Below are 26,476 nucleotides of genomic sequence, written 5' to 3' on the forward strand. Positions count from 1 at the left end.
GTTTGTTGCATAAGACCTGCAGGTCTTTGACTTGTTGAAAAATAAGGATGGATAAATAGACAGTATACTTTTTAAGTCAGTTTCATTGTTATTAATATGATTTTAAATGTTATGATGTTGTTAAACTTATATGATTGCCAATTTTTCTAAAAACCTCTGTTTAGCTGATGATGACGCAGTATAGCATCGAAACTAGTACTGAATGAAACATAAAATTTTGTAATTACATCTATACAACAAAATTGTAAGGTATCGAATAAGGTGGACCCAAAAACTTCTAATAAAACGTTACTGTCAATAGTAAATTGTTGAGATCTGGCTTCACGTTGAAATTGAGCAAATCTAAATTCTGCACCTATAGTGTTACTTTTCTGGGGCATAACATCACACTTAAAGGTGTGACACCTGAGATAACTAGGCTTGACAAGATTTTTCGGCTAAGACACCTAGGAACGCGAAACAGTTGAGATTGCTGCTAGATGTATATAACTATTTCAGGTGATTCATGATCAAGTACCCTCTCACTGAACCATTTAGAGAACTACTAAAGCAGAATGCTTGATGGAAATGGACAAAGAGGAAGGAAGAGGCATTACAGGCTTTGAAGAAAGGGTTTCATGAGGAATTCATATTGCAGTACCCTAAGCCAACGCTTGGCTTTTATGTGATGACAAATGCATCTGATTTGGGCATAGCAGCGATGTTATGTCAACCAGATGAGGAATGTAATTTTGGTGTTGTTTCTCTGGCCAGTAGAGGGCTTAACCCTGCCGAGGAAAGATATACTGTAAGTAAGAAGGAATTGTTTGCGATAGTATATGCACCTAGAAAGTTTAAGAGTTTATTTGTTAGGGAGGAAGTTTACGATCTACACAGATCATCATGCTCTTGCTTTCATTAGGACCTGCAAATTGACTTTGGGTCGCTTGTCGCGGTGGATACTGGCAAATTACATGTGATAAATCTCATAATTAGACCGTATTGAAGATAATGTATTAAAGTTAAAAACTTTTCATTACCACCTATTCAATACAAAAATAATGCACTCAATTATTTATAAAATATTCATGAGGTACATTGGTTAATAGGACATGTTTCATTCGTCTTTGCGAACATCATCAGCTATAAATATACAAAGCTTAAGGTCAGGGCCCTGAGTTTATTTAAATGGTTAAAAATGTCGTTATGTTAAAAGAATGGTGAAGTTGTGATAAAAGTGGTTGTATAGTATTAAAATTAGACTGTAACATATTATACAGATTAGCATCAAAATTTTTCATAAATACAATGAATATTAATAATCTGAAAAGTAAAAGCAATCATAAAGGTTGTGAAATAGAAAAGATGTAATAGTAGACATTAAAAAGAACTTCGATGTTTGAAGCGTGGATTAATTGTAGAGTTGTTGAGTATAAACTTGAAGTTTGAAATCTGAAAAGAAAGTAAAAAGGGAAGAGTGAAGTGATGTTTTATGAAAATAAAAAGGGGGTGAAAATTGTAAAAAGGAGAAAGCTTACCCATTAGACCGGTGAAAATATTTGCTAGCGATGACAGCGTGAATAGGACAAAGCAGGCCACTTGTTATTGCCTCTAGTGAATTGTGTTGAATTGAGACAGATAGTATTGTAGGCACTAAAATACGTCCATATGTGACGCGTGGATAATGTTGAAAGCATGAACTTGAAAATTATTATTAAATCTGAAAAGAAGGCGAAAAAGGGGTATTGAGGCCATGTTATGACGAAAATTAAAAGGGAGAGAAAGAGAAAATTAAAAAAGGAAACTTACCTGCTGTAATAGAAAGGGAGTGTCCGCTAGCGTTAACTGCGTGAGGCAAACTGGCAAGCGGCTTTGTTATTGCTTCTCGTGTTGTAAGTGTGTATACGTAGAGGCGGGGAGTGAGTCATGTGAGGAGGGGAAGTAGCTAATTCCTTAGACGCGCCAGATGTACGTGGAGGGGGTGTCACATGGGAGGGTGGTGTAGTAGTAACTGTTGTTACTGAGGAAATGCTCTTAGCAGTTGGATAATTAAAAATGTTCATAAAGTTGTTGTTATTTATATTAAAAAAAGAGAGTAATTCTGGGATTTTCTCAATTAATGGGCTTTTGATTTCTGAAATTTCGTTTAAGTTTTGATTTCCATTGAAATGTTGGTCCAAGGATATGTAAATGTTCTCGAACTCTGTCATTAGTTTGCTTTTACTGACGTATTTTAGGATTTGAAGATCTTTTTCAATCGTCGTAAAACTGTGGCCGGTTTCTTCCATGTGAATACTCATGGCAGAATATTTTTTGTGTTTTGAGGCGTTGTAATGTTCAAGATACCTAGTCAAAAAACTGCGTCCAATCTGTCCGATGTAAGAAAAATCACAATGACTACATTTAAGTCTATAAACACCAGAGTTCGAGAATTTAGTGTGATTACTGTTAACTATATTTGAATTGAGAAAAATATTACGATTCGTGTATCGGGTTTTATGAGCGATGTTGATATCGTATTTCTTTAGGGGGTTGGTGATTTGAAATAGGCCTGGGTTTGTGTAGGTGAAGGCAGCATATTTCGATTTTTTAGGTTTGTCCGGAATCAACTTAGTCGCAGTTTTTAATTTTACCTTATTGATGATTTTGTTAATCATCAAAGGGTTATAGCCGTTAATTCTGGCCAAATCTTTGATGTAATTTAATTCTTTTTTACGATTTTCAGTTGTGAGCAGGATTTTTAATGCTCTATAAACGAGACTGAAAAATGCAGCCTGTTTATGGGATTGCGGGTGTAAAGAGTCGTTTCTTATAGTGACAGGGGCGCAAGAAGGCTTTCTATATATTTGGAAATTAAACTTGTTATTCTCTCTTGAGATGTTTAAGTCCAAGAAGTTTATGGAACCGTTTATTTCGTCTTCCTTAGTGAATTTGACATAGTTGTCAAGTTCATTAAGGAAAGTTAAAATATTGTGACTATCATTTTTTTTAGTTGAAAGACGCAGTTTTTTGACTAGGTATCTTGAACATTACAACGCCTCAAAACACAAAAAATATTCCACCATGAGTATTCACATGGAAGAAACCGGCCACAGTTTTACGACGATTGAAAAAGATCTTCAAATCCTAAAATACGTCGGTAAAAGCAAACTAATGACAGAGTTCGAGAACATTTACGTATCCTTGGACCAACATTTCAATGGAAATCAAAACTTAAACGAAATTTCAGAAATCAAAAGCCCATTAATTGAGAAAATCCCAGAATTACTCTCTTTTTTTAATATAAATAACAACAACTTTATGAACATTTTTAATTATCCAACCGCTAAGAGCATTTCCTCAGTAACAACAGTTACTACTCCACCACCCTCCCATGTGACACCCCCTCCACGTACATCTGGCGTGTCTAAGGAATTAGCTACTTCCCCTCCTCACATGACTCACTCCCCGCCTCTACGTATACACACTTACAATACGAGAAGCAATAACAAAGTCGCTTGCCAGTTTGCCTCACGCAGTTAACGCTAGTGGACACTCCCTTTCTATTACAGCAGGTAAGTTTCCTTTTTTAATTTTCTCTTTCTCTCCCTTTTAATTTTCGTCATAACATGGCCTCAATTCCCCTTTTTTGCCTTCTTTTCAGATTTAATAATAATTTTCAAGTTCAAGCTTTCAACATTATCCACGCGTCACATATGGACGTATTTTAGTGCCTACAATACTATCTGTCTCAGTTCAACATAATTCACTAGAGGCAACAACAAGTGGCCTGCTTTGTCCTATTCACGCTGTCATCGCTAGCAAATATTTTCACCGGTCTAACAGGTAAGCTTTCTCCTTTTTACAATTTTCACCCCCTTTTTATTTTCGTAAAACATCACTTCACTCTTCCCTTTTTTCTTTCTTTTCAGATTTCAAACTTCAAGTTTATACTCAACAACTCTACAATTAATCCACGCTTCAAACATCGAAGTTCTTTTTAATGTCTACTATTACATCTTTTCTATTTCACAACCTTTATGATTGCTTTTACTTTTCAGATTATTAATATTCATTGTATTTATGAAAAATTTTGATGCTAATCTGTATAATATGTTACAGTCTAATTTTAATACTATACAACCACTTTTATCACAACTTCACCATTCTTTTAACATAACGACATTTTTAACCATTTAAATAAACTCAGGGCCCTGACCTTAAGCTTTGTATATTTATAGCTGATGATGTTCGCAAAGACGAATGAAACATGTCCTATTAACCAATGTACCTCATGAATATTTTATAAATAATTGAGTGCATTATTTTTGTATTGAATAGGTGGTAATAAAAAGTTTTTAACTTTGGATACTGGCAATCCAAGAGTACCACTTTGAAGTGGTTTATATAGCAGGGAGTCGGAATGCCTTTGCCGACTATATGAGTAGGCACCCAGCTGACATGCAAGGGGAGGTAAGAAATGAAGAGGAGGGAGTACTCATATGTAGTTTGAGGACAGACTCTTAAAATTGAGAGAAGAACAGTTGAAGGACAAAGTATTGAGAGAGATTAAACTAGAATTGGAACAGGAAGGACGAGGAAAAGACATACTCCAGGGGAGTAGGAAATATAAGTTGATAGGGACTTGGTGTCAAGAGAGGATTTTAAGGGGCGTTGGAAGGTGGTAGTACCATAGTCCCTCTGGTCAGATATATTTGGTTTTACCACATTGAGCCGGGTCATTTTGGAGCAGACAAGGTACTGGATGCCATACAGTGACGCAAGTGTGATAAATGGATATAAGTTGAAAGCAATATTCTCTCACCCATGGGTAAATATTGCAGGTATCGAGCTTGAATTACTGTTATGAATATTATTATTATTATTATTATTATTATTATTATTATTATTATTATTATTATTATTATTATTTTATTTACGTAGTTGAATGCTCATGTGTGTGTGTTTTTTATGTCATGAAACATGTACTGTATATAGACATTTATATGTAAAGGACCTGTAATTAATTTATTCTTACCTGTATATATAATTTGTAACCCACTGCAGTATTTTTAAACACACTGTAACATCCAGAAAGGCACTGGGTAGACGGAAATTATGGAGAATATTCTGTACACTATATCTATGTATTAAGCACTCTAGAATTTACGAGAAGGCATTTTCTGACGTATCTTTCTGGAAGCCTGGCCAGGCACATATATAAAGAGGTGGTCTTGGTGGTAGAGACGAGTTATTGTTTATTAAGAGTCTTGGTTTAACAGGAGTTGTTCTGACCAGACATGTGTCATGCTAACGAGTGTTTGAAGTATGTGAATTGGCTTAGTAAAGTTGGTAGTTGACATTCATCGGGTGCAGTCTCCATGTTGAAGTGATAGGCAGTTGTTAAAATGGCAGCTTTGTTGATGTTCTCAGAGTGAAGTGTTTTGTTTGTGATACAGGGATTAAGATTATGTGCATTCAGTTTGTAAATAATTGTAAATAAATCCATGTACACAAGTTGACAGCATTTTGTGTGCGTCATTGTGGATACCTCAACAGGAGAATTTCATTTGAAAGGATATGGGTAGAGACATTAGGAAGACCTTTGCGAAGTGTGATTCCCGTCAAGGAAGTAAACATCCTAACCGTTATCTGGAAGGCCCGAGGCAAGCTATAGTGACTGATGGACCTGGTGAGCTGGTTTGTATAGATTTGTGGGGTCCTCTTGTTAAAACAAAGTATGCATATCAGTATATATTTGTTGTTATTGACTCATTTACCAAGTATCTCAAGTTGTATCCATTGTGTAAGGCCACTGCCAGGGCCTGTGTGAGGAAAATTCTGAACAGGTTCACACCAGAGTTTGGTAAACCCAAAAGAATCTTGTTGGATCATGGATCCCAATTTACTTCACGTATATGGAGGAACAGGCTCGGTGATAATGGGGTTAGCGTACATTACTCTTCCATATGATATCCTCAGGGAAATATGTCTAAGAGGGTAATGTGTGAGCCAGGCCGCATGTTTCGCACATCCATTAGTGAAAATTACAATTCTTGGTTTAACGACTTGGACGATGTGGAAAATTGGTGCAATGTGACGCGACATGACAGCACTGGATTAACACCAGTCAAGCTGCAGTTGGGTCATAAGCCTGAACGGGAATTGGCTAGGATTCTAGGTCTTTCCACAGGCGAAGAAGTACCAAAGGACTTGGTGATAGATTTAGCGAGGCAGAATTTAAAGAAGGCAGCTGATAGGAGGGTGATGCAGCAGAGGAGGAGGCATCATGAAGATAGTTTTGAACTATGAGAGGTGGTGTTACTAAAGGTTCCACACATTTCATTTGCTGACAGTAAGGAAATTAATAAGTTTTTTTTAATTGTACCAGGGACCTTACACTGTAGGTAAGAAAGTTGGCAAGTGTGCTTATCACCTGTTGAACAGTACAGGTGACATGATTGGTATGTACAATATTCATAATCTTAAGAGGTATGTAAGGTAAAGTATTTAAGTCAAGATGTTCTATGTATTGTAAATTGATCTTCACCAACTGTGATTTGCTCAGATTTATTGTAAATTAATCTTCACAAATCAAGGGGAGGTATTGTAACTCTACAAGAGTATGATCCACAATTTTAGGTTGGGAAATGTTTGTGAACGACTATCTTCCGATTTTAGGTTAGGAAATTTTTGTAAAAAAATTTGTAATACTACATACGTACATACATTATCATTATAGACTGTTATGCCTTTCAGAGTTCAGTCTGCAAGCCTCTGTGAATTTACTAAACGTCACCACAATCCTCGATTTGCAACTAGTGTTGTGGCCTCATTTAGTTCTATACCTCTTATCTTTAAATATTAGAAACTGAGTCTAACCATTGTCGTCTTGGCCTACCTCTACTTCTCTTACCCTCCATAACAGAGTCCATTATTCTCCTAGGTAACCTATCCTCCATTCACCTCACATGACCCCACCACCAAAGCTGGTTTATGCGTACAGCTTCATCCATCGAGTTCATTCCTAAATTAGCCTTTATCTCCTCATTTCATGTACCCTCCTGCCATTGTTCCCACCTGTTTGTACCAAAAATCATACTTGCTACTTTCATGTCTGTTGCTTCTAACTTATGAATAAGATATCCTGAGTCCACCCAGCTTTCGCTCCCGTAAAGCAAAGTTGGTCTGAAAACAGACCGATGTAAAGATAGTTTCGTCTGGGAGCTGACTTCCTTCTTACAGAATACTGTTGATCACAACTGTGAGCTCACTGCATTAGCTTTACGACACCTTGATTCAATCTCACTTACTACATTACCATCCTGGGAGAATACACAACCTAAATACTTCAAATTACCTACCTGTTCTAGCTTTGTATCACCAATCTAACATTCAATTCTGTTGAATTTCTTGCCTACTGACAACCATTTAGTCTTCGAGAGGCTAATTTTCATACCATACTCATTGCACCTATTTTCAAGTTCTTTCAAGTGCTTTCGGCACAATCTGCCATTAAAACCAAGTCATCAGCATAGGCCAGACTGCTTACTACATTTCCACCTAACTGAATCCCTCCCTGCCATTTTATACCTTTCAGCAGATGATCCATGTAAACTACGAACAGCAAAGGTGAAAGATTACAGGCTTGTCTAACCCCTGTAAGTACCCTGAACCAAGAACTCATTCTACCATCAATTCTCACTGAAGCCCAATTGTCAACATAAATTACTTTGATTGATTTTAATAATCTACCTTTAATTCCATAGTCCCCCAGTATAGCAAACATCTTTCCCTCAGTACCCTGTCATATGCTTTCTCTAGATCTACGAAATATAAACACAACTGCCTATTCCTCTCGTAGCATTCTTCAATTACCTGGCGCATACTGAAAATCTGATCCTGACAGCCTCTCTGTGGTCTGAAACCACACTGGTTTTCATCCAACTTCCTCTCAATGACTGATCGCACCCTCCCTTCCAAGATGCCAGTGAATACTTTGCCTGGTATACTAATCAATGAGATACCTCGATAGTTGTTGCAATCATCCTGTTCCCTTGCTTATAAATAGGTGCAATTACTGCTTTTGTCCAATCTGAAGGTACCTTACCAACACTCCATGCTAATCTTACTACTGTATGAAGCCATTTCATCCCTGCCTTCCCACTATACTTCACCATTTCAGGTCTAATTTCATCTATTCCTGCTGCTTTATGACAATGGAGTTTATTTACCATCCTTTCCACTTCCTCAAGCGTAATTTCACCAACATCATTTTCCTCCTCCCCATGAGCTTTGCTGTTCGCAACACCACCAGGATGATTTCCTTTTACATTGAGATGTTCAAAATATTCCCTCCACCTGTCCAGTGATTCCCTGGGACCTATTATGAGTTCACCTGAATTACTGAAAACACTGTTCATTTCCTTTTTCCCTCCCTTCCTAAGATTCTTTATTACTGTCCAGAAAGGTTTCCCTGCTGCTTGACCTAGCCTTTCCAGGTTAATACCAAAATCTTTCCACGAGTTCTTTTTGGATTCAACAACTATTTGTTTCACTCTGTTTCTTTCATCTATGTACAAATCCCAGTCTGCTTCGGCCCTTGTTTGGAGCCATTTCTGATAAGCCTTCTTTTTACGTTTACAAGCTGCTCTCACTTCATCATTCCACCAAGATGTTCGCCTTTTCCCATCTTTACGCACAGTTGTTCCTACGCATTCCCTTGCTGTTTCTACTACAGCATCCCTGTATGCCAACCATTCTCTTTCTATATCCTGAGCCTGCTTACTGTCTACTGTTCGAAACTTCTCACTAATCATATCCATGTACTTCTGTCTAATTTCCTCATCCTAGAGATTTTCTACCCTTATTTGTTTGCAGACAGATTTCATTTTCTCTACCCTAAGCCTAGAGATACTTAGTTCACTACAGATCAGATAGTGGTCTTGTATCATCGAAAAATCCCCAGAAAACTTGTACATTCCTAACAGATTTCCTGAATTCGAAGTCAGTTAAGATATAATCTATTATGGATCTGGTACCCCTAGCCTCCCATGTGTAGCGGTGAATAGCCTTGTGCTTGAAGAATGTATTCGTAACTGCTAAACCCATACTAGCAGAGAAATCCAGCAAACGCTTCCCATTCCCATTAGCTTCCGTATCTTCCCCACCTTTACCAATTAACCTTTCATATCCTTCAGTTCTAGTCCCAACTCTCGCATTGAAATCACCCATTAGCACTATTCTATCCTTGCTGTTCACCCTGACCACGATGTCACTCAATGCTTCATAAAACTTGTCAACTTCATCCTCATCTGCACCCTCGCATGGTGATTACACGGAGACAATTCTAGTCCTCATTCCTCCAACTGACAAATCTACCCACATCATTCGCTCATTTACGTGCCTAATAGACACTATGTTGTGTGGAATGGGATTCCTGATAAACAGCCCTATCCCAGACTCTGCCCTTCCCTTTCTAACACCCATCAAGTACACTTTATAATCTCCTATATCTTCCTCGTTATCTCCCCTTACCCGAATATTACTTACTCCTAGCACATCCAGATGCATCTTCTTTGCTGACTCAGCCAGTTCTACTTCCTTCCATAAGCCCGATTAATATTGATAACTCCCCATCGAATTCCATTTCGTTCGCCAAGTTGTTTCCAAGGAGTCCCTCGCCTGTCAAACGGGAGTGGGACTCCGTTACTCCCATAGGTCCGAGGCTTGCTTAAAATGTTCTGACAAAGACAAAGACAAAGTCACCTCCGTACAGGCCATGAAGGCCCTTGGAGGAGTGGAAGGTAAAGGCTTCCACCTTTGTTAACCGCGGCACGTGATGGGGTAGAGTGGTTAGCTCTACGCCCGGCTGCCTTTGCCCCCAGGAATTAACCTGGTACTCATTTTTTGGTGTAGGCTGAGTGAACCTCAGGGCCATATGCACCTCCGGAAGTGGAAATCTCGTTTCTTACATTTTACGACTTCCTGACGGGGATTCGAACCCACGTCCTTCCGGGCGAACCGAGCTCGCCTTTACCGCCTCGGCCAGGCAACCCCTTTAAAATGTTCTGAGCTCGGTAAATTCATGAAGCGGGATGCTACCCTACTTGCACATAGTCCAGGTGAGGATCTCTCCTCTAACGGGTTATGGAACACCGGTGAATTGTATAGTCCTAGCCGCCTGAGCGCGAGGAGGGCCATGACTCAGAATATGTCCAAGACGCCCACTCCCATTCCATAGCAACTGGTATCCCGACTCTCAGGACCACTTACTAGGCCACTCAGCCGTTGCCCATTGTTCACGAACTAGGACGTGACTATCGTAACCCACACCCATAAAAATCATATAATTTTGTTAATTTATAATGTAAAAACATAATATTATGAGAAGAATTTGTAGTATTTGTAGTAGGGAATTTTGTATCTGTGTATCTTTATATTTGTGTAATTTTAATTTGTGTAAAAGTCTGCACATGGCATGGCAGAGTAAATTGCTCAAGATTGTGCAACACGGTAAACAGTGGCCATATCGAGAAAGACGTTTGAAGTCAGTTGAAAGTGTTGCAACAAAGTGGCTTGGAATCCCGGGGTACAGCATGGAAGTATAATCTGAAGATTGGAATTGATCAATATGGATGTACATGAGTGGATGTTCTATGTCACATCACCGGCTTGATAGCCAATGCAAGGGCTTTGTTTCAAGCAAGGTTGAGTTGACGGAGTGATGGGTTAAGGTGTGCCTGTGAGGGCGTTGCTACCTGTAAACTTTTTGGGACGCTATAACCACGTGTAGGAAGCTTATATATAAGTGTGTACGCGTGTGTGGCAAGGATTCGGATTTTATTCTCATTCGACACTGTTGGTCCTATGCTATTGTTCTTCAGTATCCGTTACAGAGTGAGCACAGATGCTTACAAGTTTCGGGTGGGCATTCTGTAAAAGACACTACTAAGTGTTTATTTGTTAGTCAAACTCTGTTTTATTCTTCTATGAGATAATGTACAGTGGTATACTGCATGCACATTCTGGAGTGGATGTGTTGTTGTGCACAGAACTAATTCTTGCTAGAGGAAATCGGCCAAGTGTGCAGTACTTCAGTTGGAGAAACATGAGGGCCCACATTAACTTGTGCTGGAAGCTGGGATGACTCAAGACATTAAATGAAGAGGAGTGTAAATAAGGTTAGGGATGGTCTTCATAAAGAAGGGTGTATCCGTACATACAGAAAGTCGTCGTACATATCTTTGCTAGATAAGGGTTTTTCTTCTGTAGCAGTAAGCAGTGCAGAGGGACTGTTATCTGGAGGTATGTCATACAAAATGTACACAGTGAAACTAATTGAATCTAAATTGTGGGTGGATAACTTACTGGTGGTTTATAGATGTTTGTATATTTGCCTTTTGGAAACGGCAAAGACTAGTTGGTCTCATCAAAATGTATATAGTGAAACTAATTGTATCTAAATTGTGGGTAGATGGCTCTCTGGTAGTTTGTAGATGTTTGTATATTTGCCTTTTGTAAACGGCAAAGACAAGTTGGTCTCATCACATGATGATTATTGTTGGTGTTTGTCGTGTGTCGTTTTGCTTTGGGAGTTAATTCATGTAGTAAAACTTGTGTTAAATCTTTAATTGTTGGAGTAAGGAAAAACCTGGCATGCTACCAGAATTTAATTTCAGAGGTAAACAGTAACAGTTAAGGTTATAAAGCAAATTTGGAGCCTCGTCAGCCTTATGACTGTCGCCTTGGGAGAGAGAGTTCCTTCATGCTCTGCGGGGTTAATTATTCCTGTATCTTTTGCAGGTGGTGCCTAATTTGGTTATTTATATTTTATTCTAGTTACAGTTTATCCATTTATTATTTTCAATTTCGCCAAATATTACAGACCTCCACTTGCCAGTATCCGGAGTTTAGATCCAGCGTGCTGAAAATCCTAGACCCACTTGTTTCAGCGAGTCTTTCAGGTCAGGCATGGGGTAGGCATCACTAACGATCTTGAAAGTGACAACTTTCATGATTTGTCCGTATTGAAACTGATTATAAGCTGTATTGGCATGTATTGAATAGGTGGTGATGATAAATTATTTGTGATAATTTTACTAACGGTCTTCTCGTTCAACCTGCAGAAGTCCATACACAGTCGATACTCCCCATTCTTCTTTTTCGGTAGGACAATAGGTGAAGCCCAACAGGATGTAGAGGGTTCGATGAGACCTTTCCCTTCCATCTCTTGAATTTTCTGAATGACGAAGTTGTGCTTATCCGGATTGATTGGATATGGATGTTGCTTGAAGGGTGAAGAAAGGCTGCATTCAGTGGTGTGTGTTACCGTGGTAGTCCGTCCTATTTTATTGGTGATGACTTCCGGAAAGTCCTTTAAGGCGCGTCTCAGCTCCTCTTCCTCATTTGGTTGAAGATGCGTTAACTGGATATCTCCCAGGTCTATGTGGACTTCGCATCCTTGCGATTCCGGAGATTTCCATTGTGCCAGGCGACCCTCAGACATCTGTCTTTTCCCAAAAAGACTTCATGAGCTGCATAGTCTAGGATCACCTTGTATTCCACCAGAAAGTCATGACCTAATATGATGTCAGGTATTAGGTTTTGAATTACTACAACATCAATTACAATAGGCAGGTCCATGCATTTAGTGGTTAGGTTAGTCTGTCCTTGGATGGAATAAGTTACCCCGTCCACTGCTCCCCCTACCCTTCCAAGGTGGTGAGGCTTCGTAGGTGGTAGTAATCTGGCAACAGTCCCATTGACAAATGAATAGCTTGCTTAGCTGTCGAGTACGGCTGAAAAGTTCTTGTTGCCTATCCTCTAAATGATAGCTGGGCGAAGTTGGCCTGTTCTTCTCACAATCTGACCAATCCATCTCCCGCTTGTCCAGGGCTGCTTGTTTGTGAGGTCTTGAGGCACCTTCCTGTTCCCGGTCCCATCCCCCCTTAATCCAGAATGGGCTGGACCTAATCTCTCCGACACCAGAGTGGGGTACTTGTTCTTCAGGTGTCCCATTCTTCCACACTGGTAGCACTTCCTAACCGAGCTGGTCTCTTCCGTAGCCTTGCTCTTGTTTTCCTCCTCCAACTGGGCGATGATTCTCCGTAGATCATCAGAGGATCTCGGTTGTGATACTTTCATTAGGCGTCGAATCTTATCTTGGAGTAGTTCTGTGATGTCTGGTAAAATCTCATTCTCGCTTCCTTCCAGGTGTAGGTGCTTGAAGAGCTGGTACTTCTGTAGGATGAACGTGCTAGCTCTCATGACTGTGGGTTGTGCCTCAGTGAGTAGCTTCCTTTTCACAGAGCTCTTCGCCTCTTCGGAATTAAACTTGGCAAGGAATTCCCTCTTGAAGTCCATCCAGTTTAAATTTAAGCCCTTCATGTCATTTCACCAAGTAGGGGCTTGCCGCTTTAACCCATTCACATCCTATTTAAATACCGGAGCAGTTCACTGAGAAAACCCATTTAAATCCCGCACTATGGCACTTGCTGAGGGGTCTTACCCCTTTAGGAGTTAAAAGCACGTAGATCTTCAATGACATATCCACAGCCTACACAAAACTACGGCCTCTCGGGAGGTCACGTGGTTTCGCCGTAGACTTGCCCACCGTCATCATTTGTATCACTTTCCGTGTCATCAGCAATATTACACGCATCACTCGAACTAAGACCTTCAGGGTCTATTTTGTCGTCACAAACATCACTGTCTTCATAATCACTCTCTAAGACACTATCTATTAGCTTTCATATTCCATATTCATCAACACCAACACATCTGCTTGACGCCATGATTGCAAATGACGTGAGCGAAATAATATGAACAAAGATTCTTTTATCTCTTGTTCCAGGAGTGTGTGACAACCTGGAGTGCAGGAAATAATCAAAACCACATGTCTAAACATCACCTCAGAATGCATACACGTGGCATCTGTGAGTTAGTAACTGAACTACATGTATTGGAGTTAGTAACTGAACTACATGTATTGATATACAGCAGTGAATCGCCGCAAGCTGAGCTCTTCATTGGATTCACTTTAGCGAGTTAGGGTCGTCAAATGATGCGATTGGGTTAATTGTGATGTGATGAGTTGCACGAAGATGTCCTGTGGTATATTAGTCCTTCCTAATAGACTGACTGATCCCTCGATGAAGCTATTCGGGTTATCTTCCAGTCGCCCTTGGAATTCCCGGAGGCTGTATAATCACCTTCGGGTCTAAGTATCCTGTGTTGCTGGTTAGGTTTGAGGGGTTAGAGGTGTGGCGATACGTCCTGCTCGAGTCAGTCTACTTTCTACTACGTGAAGGATGCTTTCTGTTATATTCTGCACATCTCCCTTGATGGTCGAAAACCAGTTTTCTAACCTCCCTTCAACAGCAGAAATACGGCTCCCAAAGTTTCCCTCAAGGGCAGAAATATGGCTTTCAAAATTTCCCTCAATGGTAGAAATTGCTCCCCTCAACCTGTTGCTTTATGCCAGAAACTTGGATTTCCATCTTCTCCTTGAGGTTCGAGATGTCCCCTTCCAGTTGGCTTACCCTACTATCGATCTGTTCAACCTGTCCCAGTTTTGACCTGATATCCGTTATCTGTGCGTTAATCGATTGGTGACGTCGCCAATTTGGGATGAAATTTTGTCATCTACGGTTGAAATTTTTGATTCTAGGCCCTGTTCTACTTTGTAAACCTGCGTGTACACTTGTGCTATTTGTCTGGTTAAAACTGTATTAGCTTATTTACAACTTAACTGCACATTAAACACACACATCAACAAACCACCATTTTTAACAACTGCCTGTCGTGAAGAACAAGGTGACTGCAACCACTGCATGTCAGCTACCAACTCTACAAAACCAATTCACATATTTCAAAGACGACTTCTACACCCGTCTCATCAAAACACCTCCTCTTAAACAATAACTCAACTCCACTATTGAGACTGTCTCTTTATATAAGTTGCCTGGCCAGGCTTCTAGAGGAATGTTACACAACATATCTTCTCGTAAATTCTAGAGTGCCTAATAGTATAGTTATAATGTAAAGAACATTCTGCAACCAGCTAGTGTCAAAGATACGTTATTCTGGATGTTACAGTGTGTTGCACAATGTTACTGTGGATTATACACCATATATACAGGTAATATTAAATTATATACTATTAATTTCAGGTTCTTACATTAACTGAACTCATATATATACAGCACATGTTTCATGACATAACCTCACAAATAATATGATTGTCTGACTACGTAAATACGGTAATAAAAAGAATAATACTGATAAGTAGATGTAAACACTTCATAGCCATACCTCACAAGTAAGTGCTTTTATTGACCATTTTATTCTAATTGATAGAAATAATATCTCAAGGAATAGTCCTACTAACTATTTTATCCTCATGTTCATATCTGTATTAGCCAGCGGATAGTCACTTTAAAGTTTGTACAATGTAGGAGGAAGTACAGCTAAGAATAAAGAATGTAACAAAAACTTTTAAGTCTGTCAAACACACTGCAATTGCGATATAAATTATAACACTACAAACATATCTGAAATAGTGTTTAGTGACAGCGGACTTAGAATCAGCAGTCTAGATAAGTACGTAAGTTGTCATTATATTAATACTTGTAAGTTTATTTTTCGTCATTACTGGTTCATGTTATCACTAAACTCTCTATCTTTGACAAGTTTACTCAATGTAAACAATACTGTACATATGTAAGCATGTTTTAAGTGATTTGATAGAATATGAGGATGTTCTTGTAGAACGAAACGTCATTATTTGTATAATAGTGTGTATTTTTACAGGTATGTATATAGTGTTATAATTTATATTGTAATTGCAGTGTGTTTGACAGACTGAAAAGTTTTTGTTAAATTTAACTTGGTTAACACTGAAAAGTATGGCTTCATTCTTAACAACAACAAAATAATAAGAATAAAGACATATTAGAAAGTGGTTTCCTGGGAAAAAAAGGAAAAATGGGAAATTAATGATATGAATTGTGAAAATGAAATTGCTGTGTAATAAAATCAATGGGAAGAATGAAAGAACCAACATAAATTTGTACCATGAAATAGGAACGAACATTGCCATAGCAGAAGTAAAACTGACTGCTGTAGTACTCACACAAACCAAAAAAATGTAAATTAAATGTGAATGATATTTTTGTGGCTGACTTAATGCAAGAGCATGCATTAGTCAAACAAAGGAGGATATCTGTCTATAGAAGAAGAAAATTAAGGAGAAGAATTAGAGGTTAATAGTAGAAACGAGATTGCTGTAACAGAGTTAAAACTGGCCTTATAAAGATTGAAGCATAGAGGGTTGCTGGACATATGGGCTCATGGTGGATATACTGGCAAGTCAATATTTAGTGAAAAAATGTACAGGTCAATGAAGATTGATAAAAATGGATTATAATGCCCATTGTCAATGAACATAGGAAAATATGTATGTGAGAGAGGAATCAGTCTTATATTACAAATTGCCAAAATCATGCGAAGAATGCTAGGAAGAAAATAAACAGGAAAAGTGAAAATAAAATATGAAGGAAGAGCAGTGATGGAGAAGCATTGGAAGTAGGAGTAGACTATGGTAATGGCATTTATTGAGCTAGAAATTTTCCTGCAGAAAAAAAACTGGAAAGAAAATCTAGTACTGGTAAGTGTTAGATATAGAAACAATAAAAAGGGTAGAAGCTCCCTCTGTGAATCAGCAGTAGAGAGTCGGCTGCCGGATATCAGGATTGTGGGTTCAAACTACACATAATTAGTCAGATTTTTTGAAAGGCAGAGAAAAGTTCTCACGCCATGTGAGCTGGCTGTGCGGTATGGGCTGCATAGCTGTTGGCTTGCATTAGGAAGATGGTGGGTTTGAACCCCCACGTTTGCCATCCCTGAAAATGATTTTCCATGGTTACCCATTTTCACGCTAGGCTGTACCTCAGTTGAGGTCATGGCTCCTATCCCATCATTGTCAAAACAAATTAAAACACCAGCAAAAGAGAAATGTCCTGTCTGCATTCCATGTCGTACAGTGTCAGCATGAAAACGGTCTCTGGTGACACATTTTGTGTTTACCTGACAAAATTAATTAAAATTCAGTCAGAGCTCACCTGAAAAATTTCCAGGTTCTGTGCCTTCTCGTAAAGCGAAACAGAACTTTAGAATTGACCTGCAGCCAGCCTAAATTGTGTTGAATCAGAATACCTACATTTGGTAGCCGAGGTCATCGAGATGTATGTAGCAAAACCGGATTTTAAATTGAAAACAAATTATGGCAGAAAAGTGTTCTGTGACTTACACAGTTTATAGTAATGATGGGCAATATCATGATTTGGTATAGTATGGGAGAGAGGTCCATAACAACTTGTTCAATAAATAGGAAGATTGAACAATGAGGAATGAGAGAGAGATGACTTTTACTTTTAAAATAATTAAAGTTTGCTTTTATGATAATTGTAATTGTTTTTATCACCATCATTTTTCTGTCTAAGATATAATTGATATATTTATATATCAAATATTCATGTTTACTATGTTTATTTTCAGATACATTTGAAATGATTACGGAAATACCTGAGGGTGGATACCAATTTGTGGTGGCTTACCACTTTGAGTCAGATGTGCGTTCTGCTGGTGAAAGAAATCATCCATATAGAATGAAACGACTTGCCCAAGAAGCTGTGACATTGTCAACATCTCTTCCTCTCTCATACAGCAGTTCTGTATTTGTCCGCTGTGATTCAGACCGCCTAGACATCATGAAGGTAGTTTAGAAGTTTCTGAATTTAGTGTGTCATTTTATCTTGGTATCAATCATATTTTATAATTCAACAAGCTTTTGTGTTAGAGCGATTGTCCATTGTTCCTTGTTACCCTGCATAGCCCAGATATACATGAATATTATTTTATATCTCGTTCACAGATTCCTATTAAGCATTGTTTTGCCGAGCTGAGTGGCTCAGACGGTTGAGGCGCTGGCCTTCTGACCCCAACTCGGCAGGTTCGATCCTGGCTCAGTCTGGTGGTATTTGAAGGTGCTGAAAATATGTCAGCCTCGTGTCGGTAGATTTACTGGCATGTAAAATAACTCTGCGGGACTAAATTCCGCCACCTCACCGTCTCCGTAAACCGTAAAAGTAGTTAGTGGAACGTAAAGCCAATAACGTTATTAAAACATTGTCTTCATAAGTTGCATTAATTTGTCAGTATATCTTTTTGTATCTCAAGTTACATGCTTGAATTATACACATACTACTACAGTCAGTAAGTTCATGGACTGGCGCTTGCAGTGTAGCCATTACAGCGTACACTCATGTACTACACTCAGCAACGTCTTGGACTGGCGCTTTCAATGTAGAAAACATGGTGTACAGCTATTTATGTACTACAGTCAATATGTTCATGGACTGGAGCTGACAGTTCAAGGGTCACGTAGTCTTTTGACCTGCCTTTTCTTGTCTTTTTTCCATTGTGATGATCCTGGCAAGTTCGATTTGATCATCTCAAATGTTTTGCTAGCGGATTTGCCTAATTTTTGGCAGAACTTGAAATTTGTCCGTTGTACAAACTACAACTTTCTGAAGTTCCACCACTGACATTCAACTACCCTTCATAAAAGAGACTGTAGTTCAGGGTATACTGTATGCACACAACTGCCTCCTGCTGGGAATTTCGAAGAACTGGCACGGCAACATCGTGTGGCGCAAACTCTGCGCTCTAGTGCACCACAACAATACTAGATGGCCAGTCCACTTAATTAATGACTCTGCTACGTAGAAGTAAGTCTAGTTGTATGTCTACTGATGGACTTATCTGCAATCTTATGACCATCTCCAAATATTCTTGTAATGAAAATTAAACTATGAATTCTAATTTTGCAAACACACTGGGAAAATAGTGCCTCGTATTAAGAACTCTTAATATTTTGTACATTTGCTGGAAGGGATAAATATTAATAATACTGCCATGATGGTCGGTTTTGATATTTTCCCCCTCTATCAGTATGCTGCTCGAAACTACAATTTATTGAAACATATTGTGAAGAAGATTCAGTAAAAATTTTGACTGGTGAGGGATTTAATTATTTATAAAGAACTAATTCACAGTCACAGAGAAGGCCTAAGCAAAACATGGATATGTTTAAGAATGCAATTTATTATCTACATTTTGCAAAGAATGTGAGCGTGCTCATATTTTTAGAATAGCTGCATTTCCTTTTTCCTTTACATGACTGTACTTGTGAACAGATGTGTTTAAAGGAGTAACATTGCCAAGCTACTGGATCCTAACAACTAGAGGGAACTCCATGCTACACACATCGTAAGCAGACTAAATAATTGATCAAGAAAATCATCTCTTGGGGAAGCTGCAGTTCCAGGATGAACTGAAGCCAAGGCTTTCATGATCTACTCAAGATTCACACATCTGACATCTCATTATGCCTCAGATATCAGTGTTATCCAATGTACTATTTAGCTAAATACCTGGCTACACCACTTCATGAACGCACTAGGCAAACAATGCCTGATATCAAGGACTCTTAAAAGTTTGTAACATGCTGGCAGGGATAAATATTAATGATACTGCCATGATGGTCGGTTTTTATGTTTTGTTCCTCACTTTCATTGTGCTGCTCTATGCTACAATTTCTTATCTAACTGATATTTTCCTGACTGATATCACTACTGATGACGAGGCCATGAGTAACCCCTTAAGTGAAGTGAATTTTGAGGTGCCCACCTTGAAGACGGCAGTACACAAAACCACTATGCGGATGACAGTTGTATTCTAGGGCCACATGGTGGAGAAAAGCATCTCAGCAGCATTCATACCAAAATGTAGTTCACAATGGAAGTGTTGCCTTTTGTTGGTTATGTGTTCTAGAAGGCATTTTCTAACTATTCTGGAAATGGAAGATTCGCGAACGTGCGTATTCGAGAAGTTTAGTTAAAGTTTGCGACTGAAAGTAGGAATTGTGATTGGTGAAACTAGGTGGGGATGGGTGGACTCATGCATTCTGATTGGCTACTCCAAGGCCAGGGTTTACCTCTATATAGAGAGCGAAGCTGCGTTCGTGATAATTCGGTCTGTTTTGTCTGTCTTGGTCTGTCTGAAGTTTTACGCCATGTGCGATGCCTCGCTTCCGGGAGGGCCACCTTTGGGTAAGCACTCTTGAATTCCATTCAGGCTAAAAAATTTCCGTAATGTTCGGTTGCTATTTCGTATAGAAGTCTGCCCTAGCCTAACCTAGATTCATCAAATTAATTATTTATGACACCTTAGCTTTTCAGCTGGGCTTCCCTGTTTGTTTTCGAGGCATTCCCATTTCTTGTTTCACTAAATATGTTGATTGTAATTTAATATATTTACCTTGGGGTTTGCCTCTGGTAGTTCAGTGTCACTTGATGTACGCTAGAGTTTAAGAGAGTACGTTCACTTCACTGTAAATTGTAATTGCTTTTTATGTTGCTTTTAACCTACTAAATTGCATTTTACAACTGGATTTGTAACTAGATGTATAGTTGGTTTGAAGTTTGAAACTTGTAGTGAAGCCATTATCAAAGAACCTCTAAGATATGTGTATCACGGAGCTTATAGTTCGTAAGTTGTAAGTTGGTGGATTTTGTTTCGGAATGTATCTGTAAAATTTCACTTGTAAATAATATTTTTCAAATTTAAGGATCACGGCGAATTATTTCGGAAACCGCAACCTAAGCCATGTCCGTGCCCTCAGTAGGTCGTAGTTCCTTCCACCTTCCTGGTTCATTGTCCACTGGTTTTCCCTACTGATATTTACGTATTATGTTGTTGGCGGAGGTTCGCGTAGTCCAGCTGATGTTTCGCTGAGTGTGTAGTGTTTTCTGACATTGTGTAGTTGCTCTTACTTCCCCCCCTTATTGTGTTTAGTGCTTCGTTTTGTGTAACCACTATAGTAAAGGTTACAGGAAGTGGAGGGAAACTCTCATTCCTGGACATGCTTGTGAGGTGCAAAACCAAATGTTTAGCTCATACAGTGTAAAGGAAACTAATACACATCGACTGCTATCTCAGTAATGCCTCCAACGGGCAATGATGAGGACTCCGTTTGAGAGAGCCAAGAAGTTATGTCAACCATATTTGTATCAGAGTGAAGTCCAGCATCTTTTTTCATCTTTTGTTGCTAATGGATACAGTAGAGATGAAATCAAGAGGGGTGTTGATTCTCTTATACAATCTGAGTAGAAACAGAAAGACACATGTGAGTAAGGCATTCTTTCCATCAATGCATGTGATTTCAGATAGGAATGACAAGATTTTTGGCGCATTACAACATAAAGACTGCCTTTACAACCATATGGAAAATATCCCAGCAATTATGCTTGGCTGAGGACCTTTGGACCCTCTGTCCATTGCTGCTGTGTACAACATTCCTTGTTTGTGAAGAGAAGGCCATAATGGGAGCACCAAATACAACTGGCAGAAGGAACGCAAGCGTCATCGTCTCCTCGTCCAACATGGAAAATCTACAGTGGCAAAGTATGCCATCTCTTTCCTCAATTGGGAAATGAGATTTAAGGACACCATGGTTCTGGCTACCCCTCATTCCAATATCTTGTACATTTCTAAACATAAGCTATGATATGATGCAACGTAACTGTTTCAACAAGAAATAATAATAATGTTATTTGGTTTACATCCCACTAACTACTTTTACGGTTTTCGGAGACGCCGAGGTGCCGGAATTCTGTCCCGCAGGAGTTCTTTTTTCGTGCCAGTAAATCTACCGACACGAGGCTGATGTATTTGAGCACCTTCAAATACGACCGGACTGAGCCAGGATCAAACGTTTCAACAAGAAAGAAACAAGTTGCACATTGTCTAAGTTTGGCAAACATTACTATGATACAATAGAAGAATGGCATCACCGAACAATTGGGTGAACAATTCTGGTCGAGCAGTTGTGAGCTTGATTTTGAGAGATTGTGGGTATGAATCTTACCACCGGCTGCCCTGCAGATGGTTTTCTGTGGTTTCCCATTTTTATAACTTGTAAAGGCCATAGTTGCTACCTTCCCATTTTTCTCATCCATGCATTACCAAAAACCTTCGATGTATTAGTGCAACATTAATCTAGTACCAAAGAATAAAAAGGAAAAGAAATACCACACTGGATCACACCGCACAAGTCTTGGCTTCATCAATCTGAGAAGGAGGCAAGCCATTACTGGTGCAACCATCTAGCACAACATAATTTATCAGTCGACATAGGCCATGGGAGAAGATCAGTTTGGCTTCAGAAGAAATGTAGAAACACGTAAAGCAATCCTAAGTTTACGTCTGATCTTAGAGGATTGAATCAAGGACAAGCCTGCGTACATGGCATTCATACATCTAGCAAAGGCATTCGATAATGTTTATTGGACCAAGTTATTTAAGATTCTGAAGGTGATTGGGACCAGATACCGAGAATGAAGAATTATCTACAATCTGTATAAAAATCAATCTGCAGTGATAAGAATCGAGGGCTTCGAAAAATTGTAGCAGCAATCCAGAGGGGAGTGAGGCAAGGCTACAGTTTGTCCCCCCCTCCTTTTCAATATTTATACAACAGGCAGTAAAGGAAATCAAAGAGGAATTTGGAAAGGGAATCACAATCTAAGGAGAGGAAATCAAAACCTTGAGATTTACCGACGATATTGTTATTTTATCTGAGACTGCAGAAGATCTAGAGAAGCTGCTGAATGGTATGGACGAAGTCTTGGGTAAGGAGTACAAGATGGAAATAAATAAGTCCAAAACAAAAGTAATGGAGTGCAGTCGAACAAAGGCTGGTGGTGCAGAAAATATTAAATTAGGAAATGAAGTCTTAAACGAAGTAGATGAATATTGCTACTTGGGTAGAAAAATAACTAACGATGACAGAAGTAAGGAAGACATAAAATGCAGATTAGCACAAGCAAGGAAGAGCTTTCTTAAGAAAAGGAATTTTTCTCACTTCAAACATGATATAGGAATTAGAAATATGTTTTTGAAAACTTTTGTGTGGAGTGTGGCATTGTATGGAAGTGAAACATGGACGGTAACTAGCTCAGAAAGAAAGAGAATAGAAGCTTTTGAAATGTGGTGTTACAGAAGAATGCTGAAGGTGAGATGGATAGATCGAATCACAAATGAAGAGGTACTGAATCGAATTGGCGAGAGGAGATCGATTTGGCTAAATTTGACGAGAAGAAGAGACAGAATGATAAGACACATCTTAAGACACCCAGGACTTGTTCAGTTAGTTTTTGAAGGAAGTGTAGGTGGTAAGAACGGTAGGGGTAGACCAAGGTATGAATATGACAAACAGATTAGAGCAGATGTAGGATGCAATAGTTATGTAGAAATGAAAAGGTTAGCACAGGATAGGGCAGCATGGAGAGCTGCATCAAACCAGTTTATGGACTGATGACTCAAACACACACACATCTGCTTCCAATGTTGTACAACTTCTATCCACTTCATCATATCGATCCACCGCCCATGCGACAGTACCTTTGAATACTTCCCATGTTGACTGGGCCTCACCAACGCATGTTGCCTATGGGCGATGCCGTAGCCTTGGTACTAAATCCAAAAGATATCATTCCATTAGATCATGACTGTGCTTTTTTACAGCCGGCCTGTCACATAGTGTGTCGCCAAGCATTTTAAAGCTGTTGCCAGCATCTCCCCAGGTGTTCAGGGCTGAGGATAGGAATTTCGTCCTACCTTGGATTGGTATGGTTTTTCTGTCAGTACTCCGGTGGATGATTTCAGTGGTTTTGCAGGGCATCTTGTTAACTTGTAATTTTCAGCATTGAAGCAAATGTAACTCATTAATGACTGTATGTAAGTAAATAAGCATTTGAATATGTATGATTGACATCATGCAGTTGACGACAACTTAGTATAACATATTGGCAATATTCTGGTGAAGATATACTTGTAACTCAAACCATACAAATTGTTAGGAAAGTTACATTGTTATAGACTAAGCTGTTGTCTTTATGTTGTAACAAACCATACTGATATTCAGAATAGACCTCTGTAGGAAAGTATTATAACCATAGCACAAGTAATTTTCTCATGCTCTGTTACAATAAATTTTTTAACTATATTTTGTATTTCATGTAGTAGGGAGTTCAAATATTCCCTACGCATAAACTTAACAGTGAAGAGTTTTGTATGTTTATTATATTAATAATTCTTTTTCTTTCAGGTCTTAATTACGGGACCTGCAGAAACGCCTTATGCTAACGGGTGTTTTGAATTTGACGTCTACTTTCCTCCCGACTATCCAAACTCACCCATGTTGATAAATTTTCAGACTACAGGGCGGAGATCTGTTAGATTTAATCCCAATTTATATACGGATGGTAGAGTTTGCCTTAGTGTTCTAAACACATGGCATGGAAGACCAGAAGAGAGATGGAATGCACAAACTTCCAGTTTTTTGCAGGTATTTTAAATTTCTCTTACCTTGTTAATATATATTGTACATCCATGTCTTTGGTAATTATAATTTGTTATTGATAGGTTATGAAACTATTTACAATTATTCCCCAAAAGTTTTATGAGCACCTTTGTAATGGTTATAGCAAGAATGTAAATCAGTACCTCATCCATGAAATTCAGTTTGAGATTAGACAAGCAAAATTTGCTGTAATATTTTCTGTCTCATGAAAGAAGTACTTTATTGATTTTGACTTTCAATATGCTTTAAAATTAACCTTATTATTATGGCTGAAGTATAGCCAAAATATTGTTAGAAGTGTTGCTGGCAAGTTATCAGCTGAAAGGTTGGCTTGTTCCTCAAATAGTACCACCAAAGGTAATGTAGTTGTACGGAACTGCAAAAGCTGATGATGGCACTATAATGAGGCTTACTAGGCAAGATGAGGAGTGGGGTATTTTGCCATTGCTCTTCTCATTGGGCCAAAAAGTGCTATTGCTGCACAACTGACCATATGAGTAGCACCTTTTGCAACATCCAGACACACTAGTCATGCTTTGAATGTCATTATTCAGCACCAGCTGTACCTCAGCACCTTCCTCACTGTCACAGCCATAAATGAGACTGAGATTTCAGTGGAAGCTACATTTTCCTCTAGCCTATGCCAGGAGACAGTTTTAAAAGTACTGCATGTATCAGGTAACGAGCCACGACATTGTACAGTGATAAATATTTCACTGATGCTTAAAGATCTCTGTCTAGCATATCATTGATACAATAATTGAAGGGTGCGGCCGAACAATGGGACAAGCGCCACTGAGCACTTTCTGCAGGAGAGGCAAAAGTAAATAGCTGAGAAGACCTCATCTTACGCTGCTTCCACCTAGGACTGACTGCGCACGTGTCCCGTTGTTCCATTCTACTTTGCGTGGTAAAACAAGGTTTGAGAAGTATGTTCTCACATGAGAAGCACAATCTAACATGCTAGATTATTTTAATGAAAGATTTGTGCCTCGTGAAGTGTCGTATGATAAGACAAATATAACTCGTGACTTCTTTGTACATGTTCACCTCTGCTAATGGGAGAGATATAGCTTGATAATATAGTTACGTAAGTATGTTTTTTAGTTAAGTAGGTAAGTAACCATTAGATATGTTTCATACAGCCACGAAAATACTGTAATTAATAAGTGAAGTAGAACAACTTACTGTAGTCAGCGCAATTTTAACAGGAACTTCAACACCTCTCATCAAAATGTACAATTTACCAAGAATCCTGCAATCGTTTCCTTGTATTACAAGCCCATTCTGAAGTACTGATAGGCCTTTTACGTATTTTATTTAGTCGTATTTCATCACTTTGTGATAGTTTCACAATATCCGACATACCTAGGCACCAAACAGGAATGAGTTTAATAAATATTGAGAAAGCACAAACAAATGTGTTAGACTCAGGAGGAAGCCCAAACTGGATAGCAGGGACGGCACGGAACAACAGTGATTTTATTGGCACATGTCCCGTTGTTCCAATAGACACAAAATATGGCTCGTTCAACTAAATCGAGCCTGCCTCATTTTTTGGTGGATTTCCCTTTTCACAGACTAACGAATCGCATTAGACAAGGTCTCATTCTCGATGTTCCACTGAAATTTCTACTTTGCTCAAATTGGCGCTTGTCCTGTTGTTTGGCCACATCCTTCAATTCACATTAAAAAAAAAACCAAACCCCATGGCACTACAGCCCTTGAAGGGCCTTGGCCTACCAAGCGACCGCTGCTCAGCCCGAAGGCCTGCAGATTACGAGGTGTCGTGAGGTCAGCACGACGAATCCTCTCGGCGTTATTCTTGGCTTTCTAGACCGGGCCTTCAATTCACATATTGATCCTAAATTAATTACAGGAAGGAACCATTTTGAGAACAGATAAACTTCAGTGACATTACTCTTTATGTTTCTTGTGTCTGACAACTTATGCCTGACTAAGAAATTTCATTCATGAACTTTTATCCTTGGACTCTAGAGTTTCATTCTCGAAAAGTTTAATATTTTTCTC

At 38.9% G+C, this 26,476-nt stretch overlaps 1 protein-coding gene across 1 annotated transcript in view; it reads left to right on the forward strand.

The window, feature by feature from the left end:
* Bruce (BIR repeat containing ubiquitin-conjugating enzyme) overlaps window positions 1-26,476 on the forward strand; it is a 1,406,664-nt gene that overhangs the window by 1,314,518 nt on the left and 65,670 nt on the right. The window contains exons 62-63 of the mRNA XM_068225988.1: window positions 17,518-17,735; window positions 24,191-24,430. Of these exons, the coding sequence (XP_068082089.1) occupies window positions 17,518-17,735; window positions 24,191-24,430 (458 nt within the window). The remainder of the gene's footprint in view (window positions 1-17,517; window positions 17,736-24,190; window positions 24,431-26,476) is intronic.

Source organism: Anabrus simplex, chromosome 2 (assembly GCF_040414725.1).
Source record: "Anabrus simplex isolate iqAnaSimp1 chromosome 2, ASM4041472v1, whole genome shotgun sequence".
In the NCBI taxonomy this organism is placed as follows: domain Eukaryota; kingdom Metazoa; phylum Arthropoda; class Insecta; order Orthoptera; family Tettigoniidae; genus Anabrus; species Anabrus simplex.